Source organism: Schistocerca cancellata, chromosome 2 (assembly GCF_023864275.1).
Source record: "Schistocerca cancellata isolate TAMUIC-IGC-003103 chromosome 2, iqSchCanc2.1, whole genome shotgun sequence".
Taxonomy (NCBI): domain Eukaryota; kingdom Metazoa; phylum Arthropoda; class Insecta; order Orthoptera; family Acrididae; genus Schistocerca; species Schistocerca cancellata.
Genome location: NC_064627.1, coordinates 411,570,639 through 411,588,998, shown reverse-complemented (window position 1 = coordinate 411,588,998; position 18,360 = coordinate 411,570,639). Strand labels below are relative to the sequence as shown.

General features: G+C 38.3%; 1 protein-coding gene across 4 annotated transcripts in view; it reads left to right on the top strand.

Annotated features, from left to right (window-relative positions):
* The window catches only part of LOC126161859 (organic cation transporter protein-like), a 325,910-nt gene that overhangs the window by 272,996 nt on the left and 34,554 nt on the right, over positions 1–18,360 (top strand). For all 4 annotated transcript variants that reach the window (XM_049917973.1, XM_049917972.1, XM_049917974.1 and 1 more), the window contains one exon: positions 14,015–14,146. In XM_049917973.1, coding sequence (XP_049773930.1) covers positions 14,015–14,146 — 132 coding nt within the window. The remainder of the gene's footprint in view (positions 1–14,014; positions 14,147–18,360) is intronic.

Genomic DNA, 18,360 nt, shown 5'->3' with positions numbered 1-18,360 from the left:
ACAGAGCATTTTCAATCATGTGACCAGATCTTGATATTTAATGAATTTTAGGTTTTAATTACATTAAAGTAACGGATATTTAGTGAGAATATTGATTGTAAATGCTATTTAAATGGTATAATCAATCAGAGTAGTACCAATCTGAACCATTTTTTAAACATAGAAAACCAGCCTATTCAATACAGGACACCAGCATAAAGTCTGGTGATCAGAAACCTTATGCCACCACTCCTCGTCCCCTTTGCCGGAAAGGTAAAGGGAAAACTGCTAACAGTGTGTGACATACCTGGACGGTCATCATCCAAGTACCAGTCACTCACAGTGTCGCTTAAAATCAGTGATCTGTTGGGAATCAATGTATTCAGTGAGGCAAGGCCATTGGCATCTTCAGTGATAAAACATGTATATTTCAAACAGGATTTATGTGAGAACAGCCATAATGGTTATTTGCACATCCATGGGAGCAGCCATATCTAGACATGTGATTACAGTTTCAGCTATTAGGTATAAAAGGACACATCTGAAAAAGAAAACTCATGTGCCTGAATTCTTGAAATGCCTGAGTGCTGAAAAGGTCCTCTTCATTGTTGCCTTCTTGCATTAATCAATCATGCCCAACATGTTCAATGAAAACACAGACATTTGCACCTATGATGTGAGAACAGTGCATAATAACTGTATCACCTGTTTCAAGAACTGTACTTTTTTTATGAGAACTGATTTTTCTACAGAGATGGTGTTATCAGGAGTGACAGATTATTGGTGACATCAATTGTAACCACCCAGCAGTGGAATTACCGTCTGTGCATGCACCTGAATGCCCTATTATTGCTTTGATGTTGTTTCATACAGCAACTGTAGCATCACCACATAGCTGACTGTGGAATCAGACTTGGCTGATTACTAACCTTTTCAGTTGTTTGCATTTGTTCTTTTTTGTTTTTGTTTTTTCAGTTTTTTGTTTTGTTTTTCAGTTTTTTGTTGTTTTTCATTTGTTTACATTTAATAGAAACACCACAATTAACTATACAAACTCTTTTATCTATTCACTAATAACAAATTAACTGACACACAGACTAAGTAATAAAAGCAAACAAGACACAAATATAGAATCACAGTCACTTAATCCTGGAAGACAGACATATCCATTCACTTCCATAGTCACTGACAAAAAAAAGGCATTTGGATGATAACATCACCAATGATGGTCTAAAGGAGAGTTGGAAGGAGAGGAAATGGAATGACAGTGTAGTCAGAGAGTATTGGACTGAAAAAAATTGAAGAAATTTTGTACTTGTATGAATCTTCAGGTTGTTAGGAGCACATTTATGTACTCACAAAGAAGTGACCAAGTCTTAGAAAACAAACATTTTTGGAATGACAAGAGTATTTGATTTCAGAAAATCTTCCATTAAGAAGTTTCCAATAAAGTTGAGTCACATAAGATGGAATCCCGACATCACTGAGGATATAAATGATCATGAGGCCATAGTGATGAGAATACACTTAAAAAGTGTGGGTTGATAAAGAATAAAATAAATACCATTTGTTGCTGATGATAACTCTGAGAGAAATAAAAAAGTGTATAAAATGCACATTATGACACTATGATCTCAAAAGGGGGGGGGGGGGGGGGGGTTGTTACTCTCTGTGGAAGCAACTGAAGCTGAATACACACTAGCAAAACCTGTAAATAAAAATCAAGACCTTGTTTATCGAGCAAACAGGCCATCATAGAAGACTAAAATAAGGACATAAAAAAGATAATACTGAGACTTAGCTCATCTAGCCAACCACAGGAGCCTATAGTTTTATATATATCTCTCAAGGTGCACCAATTTCTTTACCTGTACTGCACATAAGTTTTTAAAAGGTATTTTATAAGATATCTAAAGGAGTGTGTACAATAAAAAAGGTCACAATGAAGGAATGCAAGTGGTGTTAGGAGTATGGATGCAGATGTAGAATTAGGGAAGGGTTTTCATGTTGGTGTTAGTGAATAAGTTTCTCACAGCATGACTCAAAAATACTTAATCAGAAAAGACAATTAGACTATGTTGCCACAATATTGCAAAACACATGATTATGCTAAACACATTGAGATGGCAGCTCTCCATGCTACTCTATCCTGTGCAAGCTTCTTCATCTCCCAGTACTTACTGCAACCTACATCCTTCTGAATCTGCTTAGTGTATTCATCTCTTGGTCTCCCTCTACGATTTTTACCCTCCACGCTGCCCTCCAATGGTAAATTTGTGATCCCTTGATGCCTCAGAACATGTCCTACCAACCGGTCCCTTCTTCTTGTCAAGTTGTGCCACAAACTCCTCTTCTCCCCAATTCTATTCAATACTTCATCATTAGTTATGTGATCTACCCATCTAATCTTCAGCATTCTTCTGTTGCACCACATTTCGAAAGCTTCTATTCTCTTCTTGTCCAAACTATTTATTGTCCATTTTTCACTTCCATACATGGCTACACTCCATACAAATACTTTCAGAAATGACTTCCTGACACTTAAATCTATACTCGATGTTAACAAATTTCTCTTCTTCAGAAATGCTTTCCATGCCTTTGCCAGTCTACATTTTATATCCTCTCTACTTCAACCATCATCAGTTATTTTGCTCCCCAAATAGCAAAACTCCTTTACTACTTTAAGTGTCTCATTTCCTAATCTAATTCCCTGAGCATCACTCGACTTAATTCGACTACACTCCATTATCCTCGTTTTGCTTTTGTTGATGTTCATCTTATATCCTCCTTTCAAGACACTGTCCATTCCGTTCAACTGCTCTTCCAAGTCCTTTGCTGTCTCTGATAGTATTACAATGTCATTGGCGAACCTCAAAGTTTTTATTTCTTCTCCGTGGATTTTAATACCTACTCCGAATTTTTCTTTTGTTTCCTTTACTGCTTGCTCGATATACATATTGAATAACATCTGGGACAGGCTACAATCCTGTCTCACTCCCTTCCCAACCGCTGCTTCCCTTTCATGCCCCTCGACTCTTATAACTGCCATCTGGTTTCTGTACAAATTGTAAATAGCCTTTCGTTCCCTGTATTTTACCCCTGCCACCTTCAGAATAATTTGAAAGAGAGTATTCCAGTCAATTGTCAAAAGCTTTCTCTAAGTCTACAAATGCTAGAAATGTAGGTTTGCCTTTCCTTAATCTATTTTCTAAGATAAGTTGTAAGGTCAGTATTGCCTCACGTGTTCCAACATTTCTATGGAATCCAAACTGATCTTCGCTGAGGTCGGCTTCTACCAGTTTTTCCATTCGTCTGTAAAGAATTCGCATTAATATTTTGCAGCTGTGACTTATTAAACTGATAGTTTGGTAATTTTCACATGTGTCAACACCTACTTTCTTTGGGATTGGAATTATTAAATTCTTCTTGGAGTCTGAGGGTATTTCAACTGTCTCATACATCTTGCTCACCAGATGGTAGAGTTTTGTCAGGACTGGCTCTCCCAAGGCCGTCAGTAGCTCCAATGGAATGTTGTCTACTCCCGGGGCCTTGTTTTGACTCAGGTCTTTCAGTGCTCTGTCAAACTCTTCCCGCAGTATCGTATCTCCCATTTCATCTTCATCTACATCCTCTTCCATTTCCATAATGTTGTCCTCAAGTACATCACCCTTGTATACATGCTCTATATACTCCTTCCACCTTTCTGCTTTGCCTTCTTTGCTTAGAACTGGGTTTCCATCTGAGCTCTTGATATTCATACAAGTGGCTCTCTTTTCTCCAAAGGTCTCTTTTAATTTTCCTGTAGGCAGTATCTATCTTACCCCTAGTGAGATAAGCCTCTACATCCTTACATTTGTCCTCTAGCGATCCCTGCTTAGCCATTTTGCACTTCCTGTCGATCTCATTTTTGAGACGTTTGTATTCCTTTTTGCCTGCTTCATTTACTGCATTTTTATGTTTTCTCCTTTCATTAATTAAATTCAATATTTCTTCTGTTACCCATGGATTTCTACTAGCCCTCGTCTTTTTACCTACTTGATCCTCTGCTGCCTTCACTACATCATCCCTCAAAGCTAGCCATTCTTCTTCTACTGTATTTCTTTCCCCTATTCCTGTCAATTGTTCCCTTATGCTCTTCCTGAAACTTTGTACAACCTCTGGTTTAGTCAGTTTATCCAGGTCCCATCTCCTTAAATTCCCACCTTTTTGCAGTTTTTCAGTGTTAGTCTACAATTCATAACCAATAGATTGTGGTCTGAGTCCACATCAGCCCCTGGAAATGTCTTACAATTAAAAACCTGGTTCCTAAATCTCTGTCTTACCATTATATAATCTATCTGATACCTTCTAGTATCTCCAGGATTCTTCCATGTATACAACCTTCTTTTATGATTCTTGAAGCTATGATTAAGTTATGCTCTGTGCAAAATTCTACCAGATGGCTTCCTCTATCATTTCTCTCCCCCAACCCATATTCACCCACTATGTTTCCTTCTCTCCCTTTTCCTACTCTCAAATTCCAGTCACCCATGACTATTAAATTTTCGTCTCCCTTCACTACCTGAATAATTTCTTTTATCTCATCATACATTTCATCAATTTCTTCATCATCTGCAGAACTAGTTGCATATAAACTTGTACTACTGTAGTAGGCATGGGCTTCGTGTCTATCTTGGCCACAATAATGCATTCACTATGCTGTTGGTAGTAGCTTACCCGTACTCTTATTTTTTATTCATTATTAAACCTACTCCTGCATTACCCCTATTTGATTTTGTATTTATAACCCTGTATTCACCTGACCAAAAGTCTTGTTCCTCCTGCCACCGAACTTCACTAATTCCCACTATATCTAACTTCAAGCTATCCATTTCCCTTTTTAAATTTTCTAACCTACCTGCCCGTTTAAGGGATCTGACATTCCACGTTCCAATCCGTACAACACCAGTTTTCTTTCTCCTGATAACGATGTCCTCTTGAGTAGTCCCCGCCCGGAGATCCGAATGGGGGGCTATTTTACCTCCGTAATATTTTACCCAAGAGGACACCATCATCATTTAACCATACAATAAAGCTGCATGCCCTCAGGAAAAATTATGGCTGTAGTTTCCCCTTGCTTTCAGCCATTCGCAGTACCAGCACAGCAAGGCCGTTTTGGTTAGTGTTGCAAGGCCAGATGAGTCAATCATCCAGATTGTTGCCTGTGCAACTACTGAAAAGGCTGCTGCCCCTCTTCAGGAACCACACGTTTGTCTGGCCTCTCAACAGATACCCCTCCATTGTGGTTGCACCTATGGTACGGCCATCTGTATCGCTGAGGCACGCAAGCCTCCCCACCAACGGCAAGGATGTGTTTGTTAGGTTGTCATTATAGGGGGAACTGCAGGCGGGGGGGGGGGGGGGGGGGGGGATTGATTTGGGTGTGGTTTGTAGCTTTCTTTGTATGGAATCCGTGATCTCACCATCATCCATGAACTTCTTACTCAGCAAATATTCTTTATAAGACCTCAGAAAGGAAAATATGACAGTGCCAAGTGCAGGCTGTGTGCTGGATATTTAAATATCTTGGATTTCAGAGCATGTAAAGTATCCATCTGCTCTACATCTATAACCTGTATATATCACTGTGAAGTGAATGGCAGAGGGTACATCCCACAGTACTAGTTATTAGCTCTTTCTCCTGTTTTTATTAAGCATGCCTCTGTGTGTGCCATAGTTAATTTTATCTTGTCCTCATGATCCCTAAGCAAGCAATATGTAGGGGTCTGTAGTTTATTCCTAGAAATCATTTAAGGTCAGTTCCTGAAATGTTTTTAGTAGAGTTTCTCCATGTAGTTCCTGTCTACTCTCAAGAGTCTACCAGTTCAGTTCATTCAACATCTCAGTGACACTCTCCTGCGAGTCAAACAAGCCTGTAATCTTTCATGTTGCCCAACTCTGTATAAGTTCAACATCCTGTTCTAGTCCTATCTTGCGTGGCTCCCACACACTTGAGCAATATTCTAGGATGGGTCACATCAGTGATTTGTAAGCTATCTTCTTTGGAGACTGATTGCATTTCACTAGTATTCCAGATGTGGAAAGGGTCCTTCCGGATGCCATGAAGGGTACAGGGTGCACCCTTCTGCAGGAGGTCGCTCATGTTGGCACCAATGATGTGTGTCGCTACGGATCAGAGGAAATCCTCTCTGGCTTCTGGCGGCTATCTGGTGAAGACTGCCAGTCTCGCTAGCAGGATGAAAGCAGAGCTCACCGTCTGCAGCATCATTGACAGGACTGACTGTGGACCTTTGGTACAGTTCCGAGTGGAGGGTTTGAATCAGAGGCTGAGACAGTTCTGTGACCGTGTGGGCTGCAGATTCCTCGACTTGCGCCATAGGGTGGTGGGGTTTCAGGTTCCGCTGGATAGGTCAGGAGTCCACTATACACAGCAGGCGGCTACATGGGTAGCAGGGGTTGTGTGACATGGACTGGGCAGTTTTTTAGATTAGATGGCCTCGAGCAAGTACAGAAAGGACAACAGCCTCAAAGGGTCTGGGGCAAAGTCAGGACATGCGAGGACCAAGCAGCAATCGGTATTGTAATTTTAAACTGTCGAAGCTGCGTTGGTAAAGTACCGGAACTGATAGAAAGCACCGAAGCAGAAATCGTTATAGGTACAGAAAGCTGGCTGAAGCCAGAGATAAATTCTGCCGAAACTTTTACAAAGGTACAGACGGAATTTAGAAAGGATAGATTGCATGCAACCGGTGGTGGCGTGATTGGCGCTGTTAGTAGTAGTTTATACTGTAGCGAAATAGAAGTGGACAGTTCCTGTGAATTATTATGGGTGGAGGTTATACTCAACAACTGAGCTAGGTTAATAATTGGCTCCTTTTATCTACCTCCCGACTCAGCTCCATTAGTGGCAGAACAACTGAGAGAAAATCTGGAATACATTTCACATAAATTTCCTCAGCATGTTATACTCTTAGGTGGAGATTTAAATTTACCAGATATAGACTGGGACACTCAGATGTTTAGGAGGGGTGGTAGGGACAGAGCATCGAGTGACATTATACTGAGTGCACTATCCGAAAATTACCTCAAGCAATTAAACAAAGAACCAACTCATGGAGATAACATCTTGGACCTACTGATAACAAACAGACCCAAACTTTTCGACTCTGTAAGCACAGAACAGGGAATCAGTGATCATAAGGCCATTGCAGCATCTCTGACTATGGAAGTAAATAGGAATATAAAAAAAGGGAGCAAGGTTTATCTGTTTAGCAAGAGTAATAGGAGGCTGATTTCAGACTACCTAACAGATCAAAATTAAAATTTCTCTTCCGATACTGATAATGTTGAGTGTTTATGGAAAAAGTTCAAGGCTATCATGAAATGTGTTTTAGACAGGTACGTGCCAAGTAAAACTGTGAGGGACGGGAAAAACCCACTGTGGTTCAACAACAAAGTTAGGAAACTACTGCAAAAGCAAAGAGAGCTTCACTGCAAATTTAAACACAGCCAAAGCCTCTCAGACAAACAGAAGTACACGATGTCAAAGTTAGCATAAGGAGGGTTATGCATGAAGCGTTCAGTGAATTCGAAAGTAAAATTCTATGTACCGACTTGACAGAAAACCCTAGGAAGTTCTGGTCTTACGTTAAATCAGTAAGTGGATCGAAACAGCATATCAGACACTCTGGGATGATAATGGCATTGAAACAGGGGATGACACACGTAACGCTGAAATACTAAACACCTTTTCCCAAAGTTGTTTCACAGAGGAAGACTGCACTGCCGTTTCTTGACTAAATCCTCACACGAACAAAAAAATGGCTGACATCAAAATAAGTGTCCAAGGAATAGAAAAGCAACAGAGGAAATTCCACTGGACCTGAAGGGATACAAATTCGATTCTACACAGAGTACATGAAAGAACTTGCCCCCCTTCTAACAGCCATGTACTGCAAGTCTCTAGAGGAACGGAAGGTTTGAAATGCTTGGAAAAGAGCACAGGTAGTTCCAGTTTTCAAGAAGGGTCGTCGAGCAGATGCGTAAAACTATAGGCCTATATCTCTGACATCGATCTGTTGTAGAATTTTAGAACATGTTTTTTGCTCGCTTTCTGGAAACCCAGAATCTACTCTGTAGGAATCAACATGGACTCCGCAACCAGCAATCGTGTGAGACCGAACTCGCTTTATTTGTTCATGAGACCCAGAAAATATTAGATACAGGCCCCCAGCTAAATGCCACTTTCCTTGACTTCCAGAAGGCGTTTGATACAGTTTCACACTGTTGCCTGATAAACAAAGTAAGAGCCTACGGAATATCAGACCAGCTGTGTGGCTGGATTGAAGAGTTTTTAGCAAACAGAACACAGCATGTTGTTCTCAATGGAAAGACATCTAAAGACGTTAAAGTAACCTCTGGTGTGCCACAAGGGAGTGTTATGGGACCATTGCTTTTCACAATATATATATAAATGACCTAGTAGATAGGTCGGAAGTTCCATGCGGCTTTTCGCAGATGATGCTGTAGTATACAGAGAAGTTGCAGCATTAGAAAATTGCAGCGAAATGCAGGAAGATCTGAAGCAGATAGGCACTTGGTGCAGGGAGTGGCAACTGACCCTTAACATAGACAAATGTAATGTATTGAGAATACATAGAAAGAAGGATCCTTTACTGTATGATTATGTGACAGCGAAACAAACACTGGTAGCAGTTACTTCTGTAAAACATCTGGGAGTATGCATACGGAACAATTTGAAGTGGAATGATAATATAAAATTAATTGTTGGTAAGGCGGGTGCCAGGTTGAGATTCATTGCGAGAGTCCTTAGAAAATGTAGTCCATCAACAAAGGAGGTGGCTTACAAAACACTCTTTCGACCTATACTTGAGTATTGCTCATCAGTGTGGGATTAGTACCAGGTCGGGTTGTCAGAGGAGATAGAGAAGATCCAAAGAAGAGTGGCACGTTTCATCACAGGGTTATTTGGTAAGCGTGGTAGTGTTACACAGATGTTTAGCAAACTCAAGTGGCAGACTCTGCAAGAGAGGCGCTCTGCATTGCGATGTAGCTTGCTGTCCAGGTTTTGAGAGGGTGCGTTTCTGGATGAGGTATCGAATATATTGCTTCCCCCTACTTATACCTCCCGAGGAGATCACGAATGTAAAATTAGAGAGATTCGAGTGCGCACGGAGGCTTTCCGGCAGTCATTCTTCCTGCGAACTATACGCGACTGTAACAGGAAAGGGAGGTAATGACAGTGACAAGTAAAGTGCCCTCCGCCACACACCATTGGGTGGCTTGCGGAGTGCAAATGTAGATGTAGAATAGTTTTTGCTTAAGTGAGGAGTTACGCCGGAATATTATCCCATAAGACATCAGTGAATGAATATTATTGTTGTTTTTGTTGTTGTCGTCATCAGTCTTCTGACTGGTTTGGCGTAACAAATTCCTCTCCTGTGCCAAACTCTTTATCTCAGAGAAGCATTTGCAACCTATGTTCTCAGTTACTTGCTGGTTTTATTTCAATTTCTGTCTGCCTCTACAGTTTTTACCCTCTACAGCTCCCTCTAGTACCATGGAAGTTATTCCATGATGTCTTGATGTCTTATTATCCTGACCTTTCTTCTTGTCAGTGTCTTCCATGTATTTCTTGTCTCACCAACTCTCAGGAAACCTTTTCATTCCTTAACTTAACAGTCAATCTAATTTTCAGTATTCTTCTGTAGCACCACATCTCAAATGCTTCGATTCTCTTCTGTTTGGTTTTTCCCACAATCCATGTTTCACTACCATAGAATGCTGTGCTCCAAACATATATTCTCAGAAATTTCTTCCTCAAATTAATGCCTATGTTTGATACCCGTTCAATTCTCTTGGCCAGGAATGCCCTTGTTGCTAGTGCTTCTGATCTCCTTGCTCCATCCATCATTGGTTATTTTGCTGCCTATGTAGGTGAATTCCTGAACTTCATCTACTTTGTGGTCACCAGTCCAGATGTTAAGCTTCTCGCTGTTCTTCTTCCTGCTACTTCTCTTTACTTTTGCCTTTTTTTATTGACTCATAATCCTTATTCTGTGCTCATTAGCGTGTTCATTCCATTCAGTAGATCCTTTAATTCTTCTTCACTCTCACTGTGGATAGCAAAGTCATCAGCAGAATGTATCATTGATATTCTTTCACCTTGATTTTTAATTACAGTCTAGAACTTCTCCTTTATTTCCATCATTGCTTCTTTGATGTATAGATTGAACAGTAGGGGTGAAATACTATATCCCTGTCTTATACCTTTTCGAATCTGAGCACTTCATTCTTGGTCTTCCAGTCTTATTGTTCCCTCTTGGTTCTTATGTATATTATGTATTAACTGTCTTTCCCTAAGAATTTCAAACATCTTGCCCCATTTGACATTCTCAAATGCTTTTTCCAGGTCAGCAAATCCTATGAACATGGCTTGATTTTTCTTTAGTCTTGCTTACATTAACAACCACAATGTCAGAATTGGTTATCTAGTGCCTTCACCTTTTCTAAAGCCAAGCTGATCATCATCTGACACATCTTCAATTTCCTCTTCCGTTCTTCTGTACATTGTTTTTGTAAGTAATTTGGATGCAAGAGCTGTTAAGTCTGATTGTGCGATAATTCTCACACTTATCAGCTCTTGCAGTCCTTGGAACTGCGTGCATGATGTTGTTTCCCAAAAATCAGATTGTATATCACCAGACTCATACATTCTGCAAACCAACGTGAATAGTCGCTTCATTGCCACTTCCACCAATGACTTTAGAAATTCTGATGGAGTTATGTATTCCTTCTGCCTCACTTGATTTTAAGTCTTCCAAAGCTTTTTTAAATTCTGATTCTAATTCTGGATCCCTAACTCCTATTTCGTCTTCTACCATGTCATCAGATAAGTCTTCCTCCACATATTGACCTTCACTGCATTCTTTCTACCCACCCACTTTCTCCTCTGCATTTAATGATGTAATTCCCACTACATTCTTAATGTTACCAACCTGATTTTCATTTCACCAAAGATTGTTTTGAGTTTTTTATATGTTGAGTCAGGCCTTCTGACAATCATTTCTTTTTGCAGTTTCTTCCCTTTTTTATGCAGCCATTTCACCTTAGCTTCTCTGCACTCCCTATCTGTTTTGCACTTTTTGCACTTTATTCTTCCATCGATCAACTGAAGTATTTCTTACATGTGGTTTCTTTGCAGTTACCTTCTTTGAACCCATGATTTTTCCCTCCAACTTCTGTAATTGCCCTTTTTAGAGATCCCCGTTCCTCTTCATCCAAACAGATATTCCTTGTTGCAGTATCTATAGCCTTAGATAACTTCAGTCTTATATCTTAATTCCTTAGTACTTCCATATTCCACTTCTTTGCACATAGATCTTCCTGACTAGTCTCTGAAGCATCGGCCTACTCTTCATCATTACTATATTGTGATCTGTGTCTATATCTGCTCCTGTGTTATGCCTTACAATCTGGCATCTGATTTCAGAATCTCTGCCTGACCATGATGTAACTTAAGTGGAATCTTCCTGTGTCTCCCAACATTTTCCAAGTATACATCCTCCTCTTGTGATTCTTGAATGGAGTAATCACTATTACAACTTCATGGAGTCCTGGGTTCGATGCCTGGTCGAGTTGGGGATTTTTCTATGCCCGGGGTCTGGGTGTTTTGAGTTGTCCTCATCATTTCACCATTGTCATCATTTGTGATGGTGGCTAATTTTGACTGTGTAAAAATTGGACCATGTAAGTATTGAGGCTTTATATGGACTATGATGACCATGCAGTTGAGCACCCTACAAACCAAACATCATCACTATTACTACCTGAAATTTATTGCAGAACCCCATTAGTCTTTCTCCTCTCTCATTCCTAGTACCAAGCCCATACTCTCCCATAATCCTTTCTTCTACTCCTTCCCCTACAACAACATTCCAATCCCCCTTAACTATTAGAATTTAATCTCCCTTTGTACTGAATTACCTATTCGATATCCTCATATACTTTCTCTCTCCCTTCACCTTCAACCTACAACATTGGCATGTATACCTGAACTATAGTTGTGGTTTGCTGTTGATTCTGATGAGAACACTATGTCTGCAAGTTAACTTACTGACTTCTGTATCCCCACAGTTGGCAATAACTCTTATAGCAAAGTACCTGAACCCAAAAACTTTGGCATGTCTACCATACAGTTTTTCCCACTTAAGTTTTCACCAATATTCAAACATGATAACTTGGAACTTTCTACTCTCTTCATCATTTATAGCTGGTACACTAGGTTGTTGTTTGATGGTAGAAAGCTGAATGAGATGTCTGTTTCTTTCCCTTTTCTTTTCCCAAAGTTTAAAATGAGCTTATTTATCCAAAACCATTCAGTGACTTTCATAAAATTATCATTTGCTATTTTCTCTGTGGATGCTTCTTTTTTCAGTATCACAACAATGCTTGCATCATCTACAAACAGAACTAATTCTGCCTCCTGACTGATTCAAATAAAATGACAGATAATTAACGTAAATCAATAATAGCAGAGAGTCTGTGACCCAACCCTGTGGAACTCTCATTGTAATTTCTCCCAGTGCAGATTATGTGGTGTCCTTTCTATTACTAGAATATCCAATGTAATATTCTGCGCTCTGTTTCTTGCATTTGAACTAAACCAAGCAAGTGATGAACTATGCATTACATGAAAAGTTTACTTCTCTAATGCAATGTTATGATTGACACAACCTAATTCGATAATTCACAGAAGATCTCAGCTGGTGATATTTTGTAGCACTCAGTATATGTATAAATAACTGTTGTAGTAGAGTGGCCCTTTTTAAATCTGATCTCATTAGCTAATTTTTCCATTACTAAGCACATCTTTGACAAGACTGCAGAACATTATCTTACCAAAAATTTTGCAAATTGACAGCTCTGGAGCCACCCTTCTTAGAGGCAGATGTAACAATGGAATATTTTAATCCGTCTTGAAAAATACCCTGAATTGATGATGCATTTTGTAGTGACTGATAACATCACATATCATAGGGACAATATTAAGAGGATAGGCACATGCTTCTTTAACTTCAGCTCTTGTTGTATTAACACATTATCTATAAGGTTACTGCATCTGGTATGGAAATTTATAATCGATACTAAATTATAAATGGCTAACACCAGTGCTGGATCACATTTCTGGTTATAGTCATTCAAGAAATTTACATTAAAATCATAACAAATTAATAATCCTTTCTTTCTGCCTGACAGGTAGCACAACAAACCATCAACGTTTTTCATGAAAAATTCCTGGTTACCTACCGAAAACCTATGTTCTGTAATAATCACAAGTATTACACTTCTCAGTATTAACTTACATGCAAGTGCTTTATATCCTGATTTTCAAAGAATTTACTAATATTTCTACACTTTTGTTTATACATTCAAACATCTGTATGTAACAGCCAATGAGTTTATTTATTTTTTTACTTATTTGGAATTTTTACCAGATAGAAGTGTTTATTTTGAGTGATAAATTACAAGAAAACATAATGGCTCAGTAGTACTTACCTTCTGGAGGACGTATTCACAACAGGTGGGTCTCTCTCAACATGAGATCTGAGGGACTTGTCCTATTTCCCCATTGTCCCATTTCTCCAATGGAGAACCTTTCAGAGGAAGGACCTAATAGTTTTAAAAACAAGGTGTAATTTTTCCAACTTTTACACCTGTCTATTGTCAGTATTTGGAATATTGCCTCCTCAAAGTATGTACCTGCCAGCCATTCCATCCCCTTTTATTTTTTTCCATTTCGTCAAAGGAATTTTCCTTTTTATACAATTATTTAATGTTGTGTGAAGTCATCCACTACATACATATTTCAGATTATTTTCTAGAAGAGTAGCAATGAATATTTAATGTCTTGTATTTCTTTACTTTAAGTATATTATTGCAAAAAATGAGTTTATTTTTTATTATGCTTCATTCTCGAATGTGTCAACTTAGCAATAATTTTTCATTGTTTTAGGTGTAGCTGAAGTTGCAGGAACACTCACAGCACTTATAATTCTATTAAGGAAGTCTAGGATATGGCTGTCACTGGGAATCGTTAATATAGCTGGTGGACTGTGTTGCTTTTTGACATGGGCCTTACCAGAAGGTAATGAGAATGTTACTTGTTCAACATAGATATGTTGTAATATTAAAATTGTGTGATTAAGTCTCATTTCTTGCTAACACACTCTGAAATACCAACAGAAAATATATGAGAGAGTGTATGAAAAGTGCTGTCAACACTTGTAAACTAATCAGTGCAAAATTGTTACAAGTGTTACTATTGTTACTCTCTCTCTCTCTCTCTCTCTCTCTCTCTCTCTCTCTGTGTGTGTGTGTGTGTGTGTGTGTGTGTGTGTGTGTGTATACGTGTGTGTACTTAGAACCAATTCTTACATTTTCACACTTTTTATTTACATTTAAATTATTTTTTATTAAGTTAATTTCATGTTTTGTTTCCTCAGTGCATTATTTTTCCAACATTTTGAATGATCTTTTAGCTCATAACTTGTAGTTTATCTTGTCGGCCAGGATTATTGTAATAAAGAAATATGATTTTAGTTAAGTGGATATAATAGTGTCTGTTTTTATTACAATTAAATAAAATTTGATTCCTAACATTGATGAACATTTAAGTGGTAGAACTGGAGACCGAGCACAATAAATGCTGATACATTAATGACAAACATGGTAGGCCTACTGCCATAAAATGACCACTGCATAAGTCAGACAGTGCTATACTATGGTTTGTACAACTAGAGAGCCACTTTGTTTTGGCCCACGTTAGTACTGATGATGTAGGAAGTGAAGTAAAACCATGTAGTCCTAAGTGTAAATGAACAAATGGCTATTGAAGTTTGTACCATGTTCACTACACACCTGTGCATGAGTGAATATAATGACTAAGCACAAACTCATCAGATACCTGTCACACTCTGAATCAAACTCTCTCTCAAGGGCCTGTGGACTAGGTTAGTGACCTCACACATTACAGTTACTAGTCCACCTCAGGGAGAACAGGTTATTATTATGACATTGAAGAAATAAGATAGCCATCACAGTTACTAACCAAAACACAAGAGAGTATTGTGATAACCAAAACACAAGAGAGTATTATGAAGTGTACTGAGAGCATTAAATGTTCTTACAGTGATGGTGAACCACTTCATAGAAATGTATCTCTTTACAAATGTTACAGCCATTTCTGCATAAGCAAATAGCTGGTTACCAAGAGAAGTGAGCCTGTCATCCCCTGTGATGATAGTCTCTTCATAAGTAGATAACAATCACAATATGTATATGAAAATATTTGCTAATGTAAACAAGAATTTGGAGAGGAAGCTCATCAGTGTCGTCTACAAGGAACAATTCAAAGTTCTGTCCTTGGTATAACTAGGACTGGATTTTAATAACTGCCTTCTACTGCAAAGACAGTGTCTACAACATAAGTAAATAAGCTAACCTCAGATGCTATGCCCATGATTGACATAGAGGTAGTTTGCTGATTATATCATTCAGTTTTTGAACCAATTTCAAATATATCTTCATTGTAACAACTGATGAACTTGTTTATCAAAAATGTTATATCAGTCCAAAGAATTTTCTCTGATACATGAAACTATTTTGCTGAAGCAAGAGACTTTTCTCAGATGTTGCAGTCTCATATTAAGAAGTTTCACCAGATTGAATCAAAGGAGCATGGTGAAAACACTTAGTCATTTTCCATGACTTGTCAGTGTCTGAACAAGTTTTTGTTTGCCATGGTCATGCAATGACACATTCAAGATGCTTATGTATCACAGAAAGGCTTTCAAGCATTGGTATACCAGCAATTAGTGCAAAGCATTCATGACTGATTCAATAACATACTTCAGACTGATATACTTAATCATAGCTTCTTGAGCAAACACGTTCCTTTATTTACATCTTTGTAAATGGGAGGCACTAAAATCCAAGGGACAGAAGTCCATTGACCAGTCACAGACCAATAACAATCTACTGTTCTTCAGCTTTAGTCCTTTGGGCCATCAAAATAGCAGTCTACCAGTAGTTGTTAATAATATACTCTTATTTGCTGTTATTATAGTATCCACTTCATGAACAGTAAATGTGAAGACATTTCATATCATCAGTACTGTATGGTTGGATTCGTTATTAAAAGATAGTTTCTTGTTTATCGATTCCCAGTAGATATGATTTTATAGTTCTTTGCTTTCAGCCCACCTTTCCTGCTGAAATTAGAAAAATAATAAATTCACTCCAAGGTAAAAACTCACATGAAATTTATGGCATTTCCAACAAAGTACTAAAACCTTGTCCCCAACAGATAAGTAGGAGTTTCAGCCATATATGTGGCTGCTCACTGAAACAGGGCATTTTTCCAGATAGACTGAAATACTGTATGCTACTGTGAAAACATTGCATAAAAAGGGGGATAGGTCTGATGCTAACAACTACTGCCTGTCTCACTTCTATCAGCTTTATCCAAAACTCTTGAAAAACTAATGCATTCAAGACTAGCTTCACATATTGATAAAAAAGAAGTATTAACAAAGTGTGAATTCGGTTTTGAAAATGGCTTTTCAACAGAAAATACTATATATGCTCAAACTGATCAAAAATTAAATGCTCTGAATAACTGAACATCAGCCCCTGGGGCTTTTTGTGATCTCTCAAAGGCTTCTGACTGCATGAATCATGACATTCTTCTAGATAAGTTTTAAGAGTTGTGGTATGAGTGGGACAATGCACAAACAGTTTAATTCATATTCAACTGGAAGAATGCAGAAGGTTGGCATTAACAGTGCAGATTGTCTGCAAAAATCAGCAGAGTTTGCTAACTGGGGAGGTATCAAGAACAGTATCCCAAGGGGTTCAGTCTTGGGTCCCTAATTGTTCTCGCCATACATTAATGACTTGCCACTCCATATTCATGAAGCTGCAGAGCTAGTTCTTTTTGATGATTATGCAAGTACAGTAATCACATCCAACAAACAAGCATAAGCTAAGAAAATTGTAAATAATGTCTTTTAGAAAATTATTAAGTGGTTCTTGGCAAATGGACTCTCATTAAATTTTGAGGTAATGCAGTATACACAGTGTTGTGCAGTAAATGGCATAACACCATTGATTAATATAGGCAACAGAAGTCTGTTACTAAGGCAGAATATTCAGAATTTCTGAGTGTGTGCGTTGATGAGAAATTTAATTGGAAGAAACACATTGATAAACAATTGAGTTCAGCTACTTATGCTATTATGGTTAATGCAAATTTTGGTGATAGACATACCAACAAATTACCCTACTATCACTATTTTCATTCACTGCTTTCACATGGCAATCTATTTTGGAGTAACTCATCATTAAGAGAAAAAATATTCAATGCACAAAAGCATGTAATCAGAATAATAGCTGGTGCCCACCTGAGATCACCTTGCAGACATCCATTTTAAGAACTGGGGATATCTACAGTACCTTCACAATACATATATTCATTTAGGAAATTTCTTATTAATAGCCAATGTCAGTTCAAAAATAATAGCAAAGTGCAAAGCTACAACACTAGAAGAAAGGATGATCAGTATCCTGGTTTAAATCTGACTTTGACACAGAAAGAGGTGAATTATGTTGGTCATTTACCAAATAGCATTAAAAGTCTGACAGACAGCCAACCAGTACTAAAATAAAAATTGAAAGAATTTCTGAATGTCAACTCATTCCTCTCAGTAGATAAATTTTTAGATATTAAGCAGTAATTGGGAAAAAAAATTGTGTAAAGAAACATGAAACACTGACATATTCCAAATCATTAATGTAATATAATACATCAAATATGAGCTAGAAAGATAGCCTGTGCTTACAGGATTTCCCATTGTGACACTTTATTACTGTAAAATACACACACACACACACACACACACACACACACACACACACACACACACACACACACACACACACACACAGATATACAGAGGGGTCCAAAAAACTGTATCCACTTTTTAAAAGTCCATAACTGCAAACTAATTGATGGAGTTGTCTCATTTTTGGTGAAAGTGTAGCTTAAAGTCCAACTTAAAGATATCACTGTAGGTGTTTGAATTGGTCACCATTAACGTTCGCACACAAATGATGCCGCCAATCTGCAGCACGAACTACTGACTGCAACGGGTTCAGTTGGATATGTGCACATGAATGTATAATGGATTCTCAAAGTTCACTCAATGTGCGTGGCTTTTGTCGACAGTGTTTTGAAGACAGCAAAGTGGAAGTGCTACATCCCACAATTGCTACATGCAATGAACGAGGACGACCCAGATC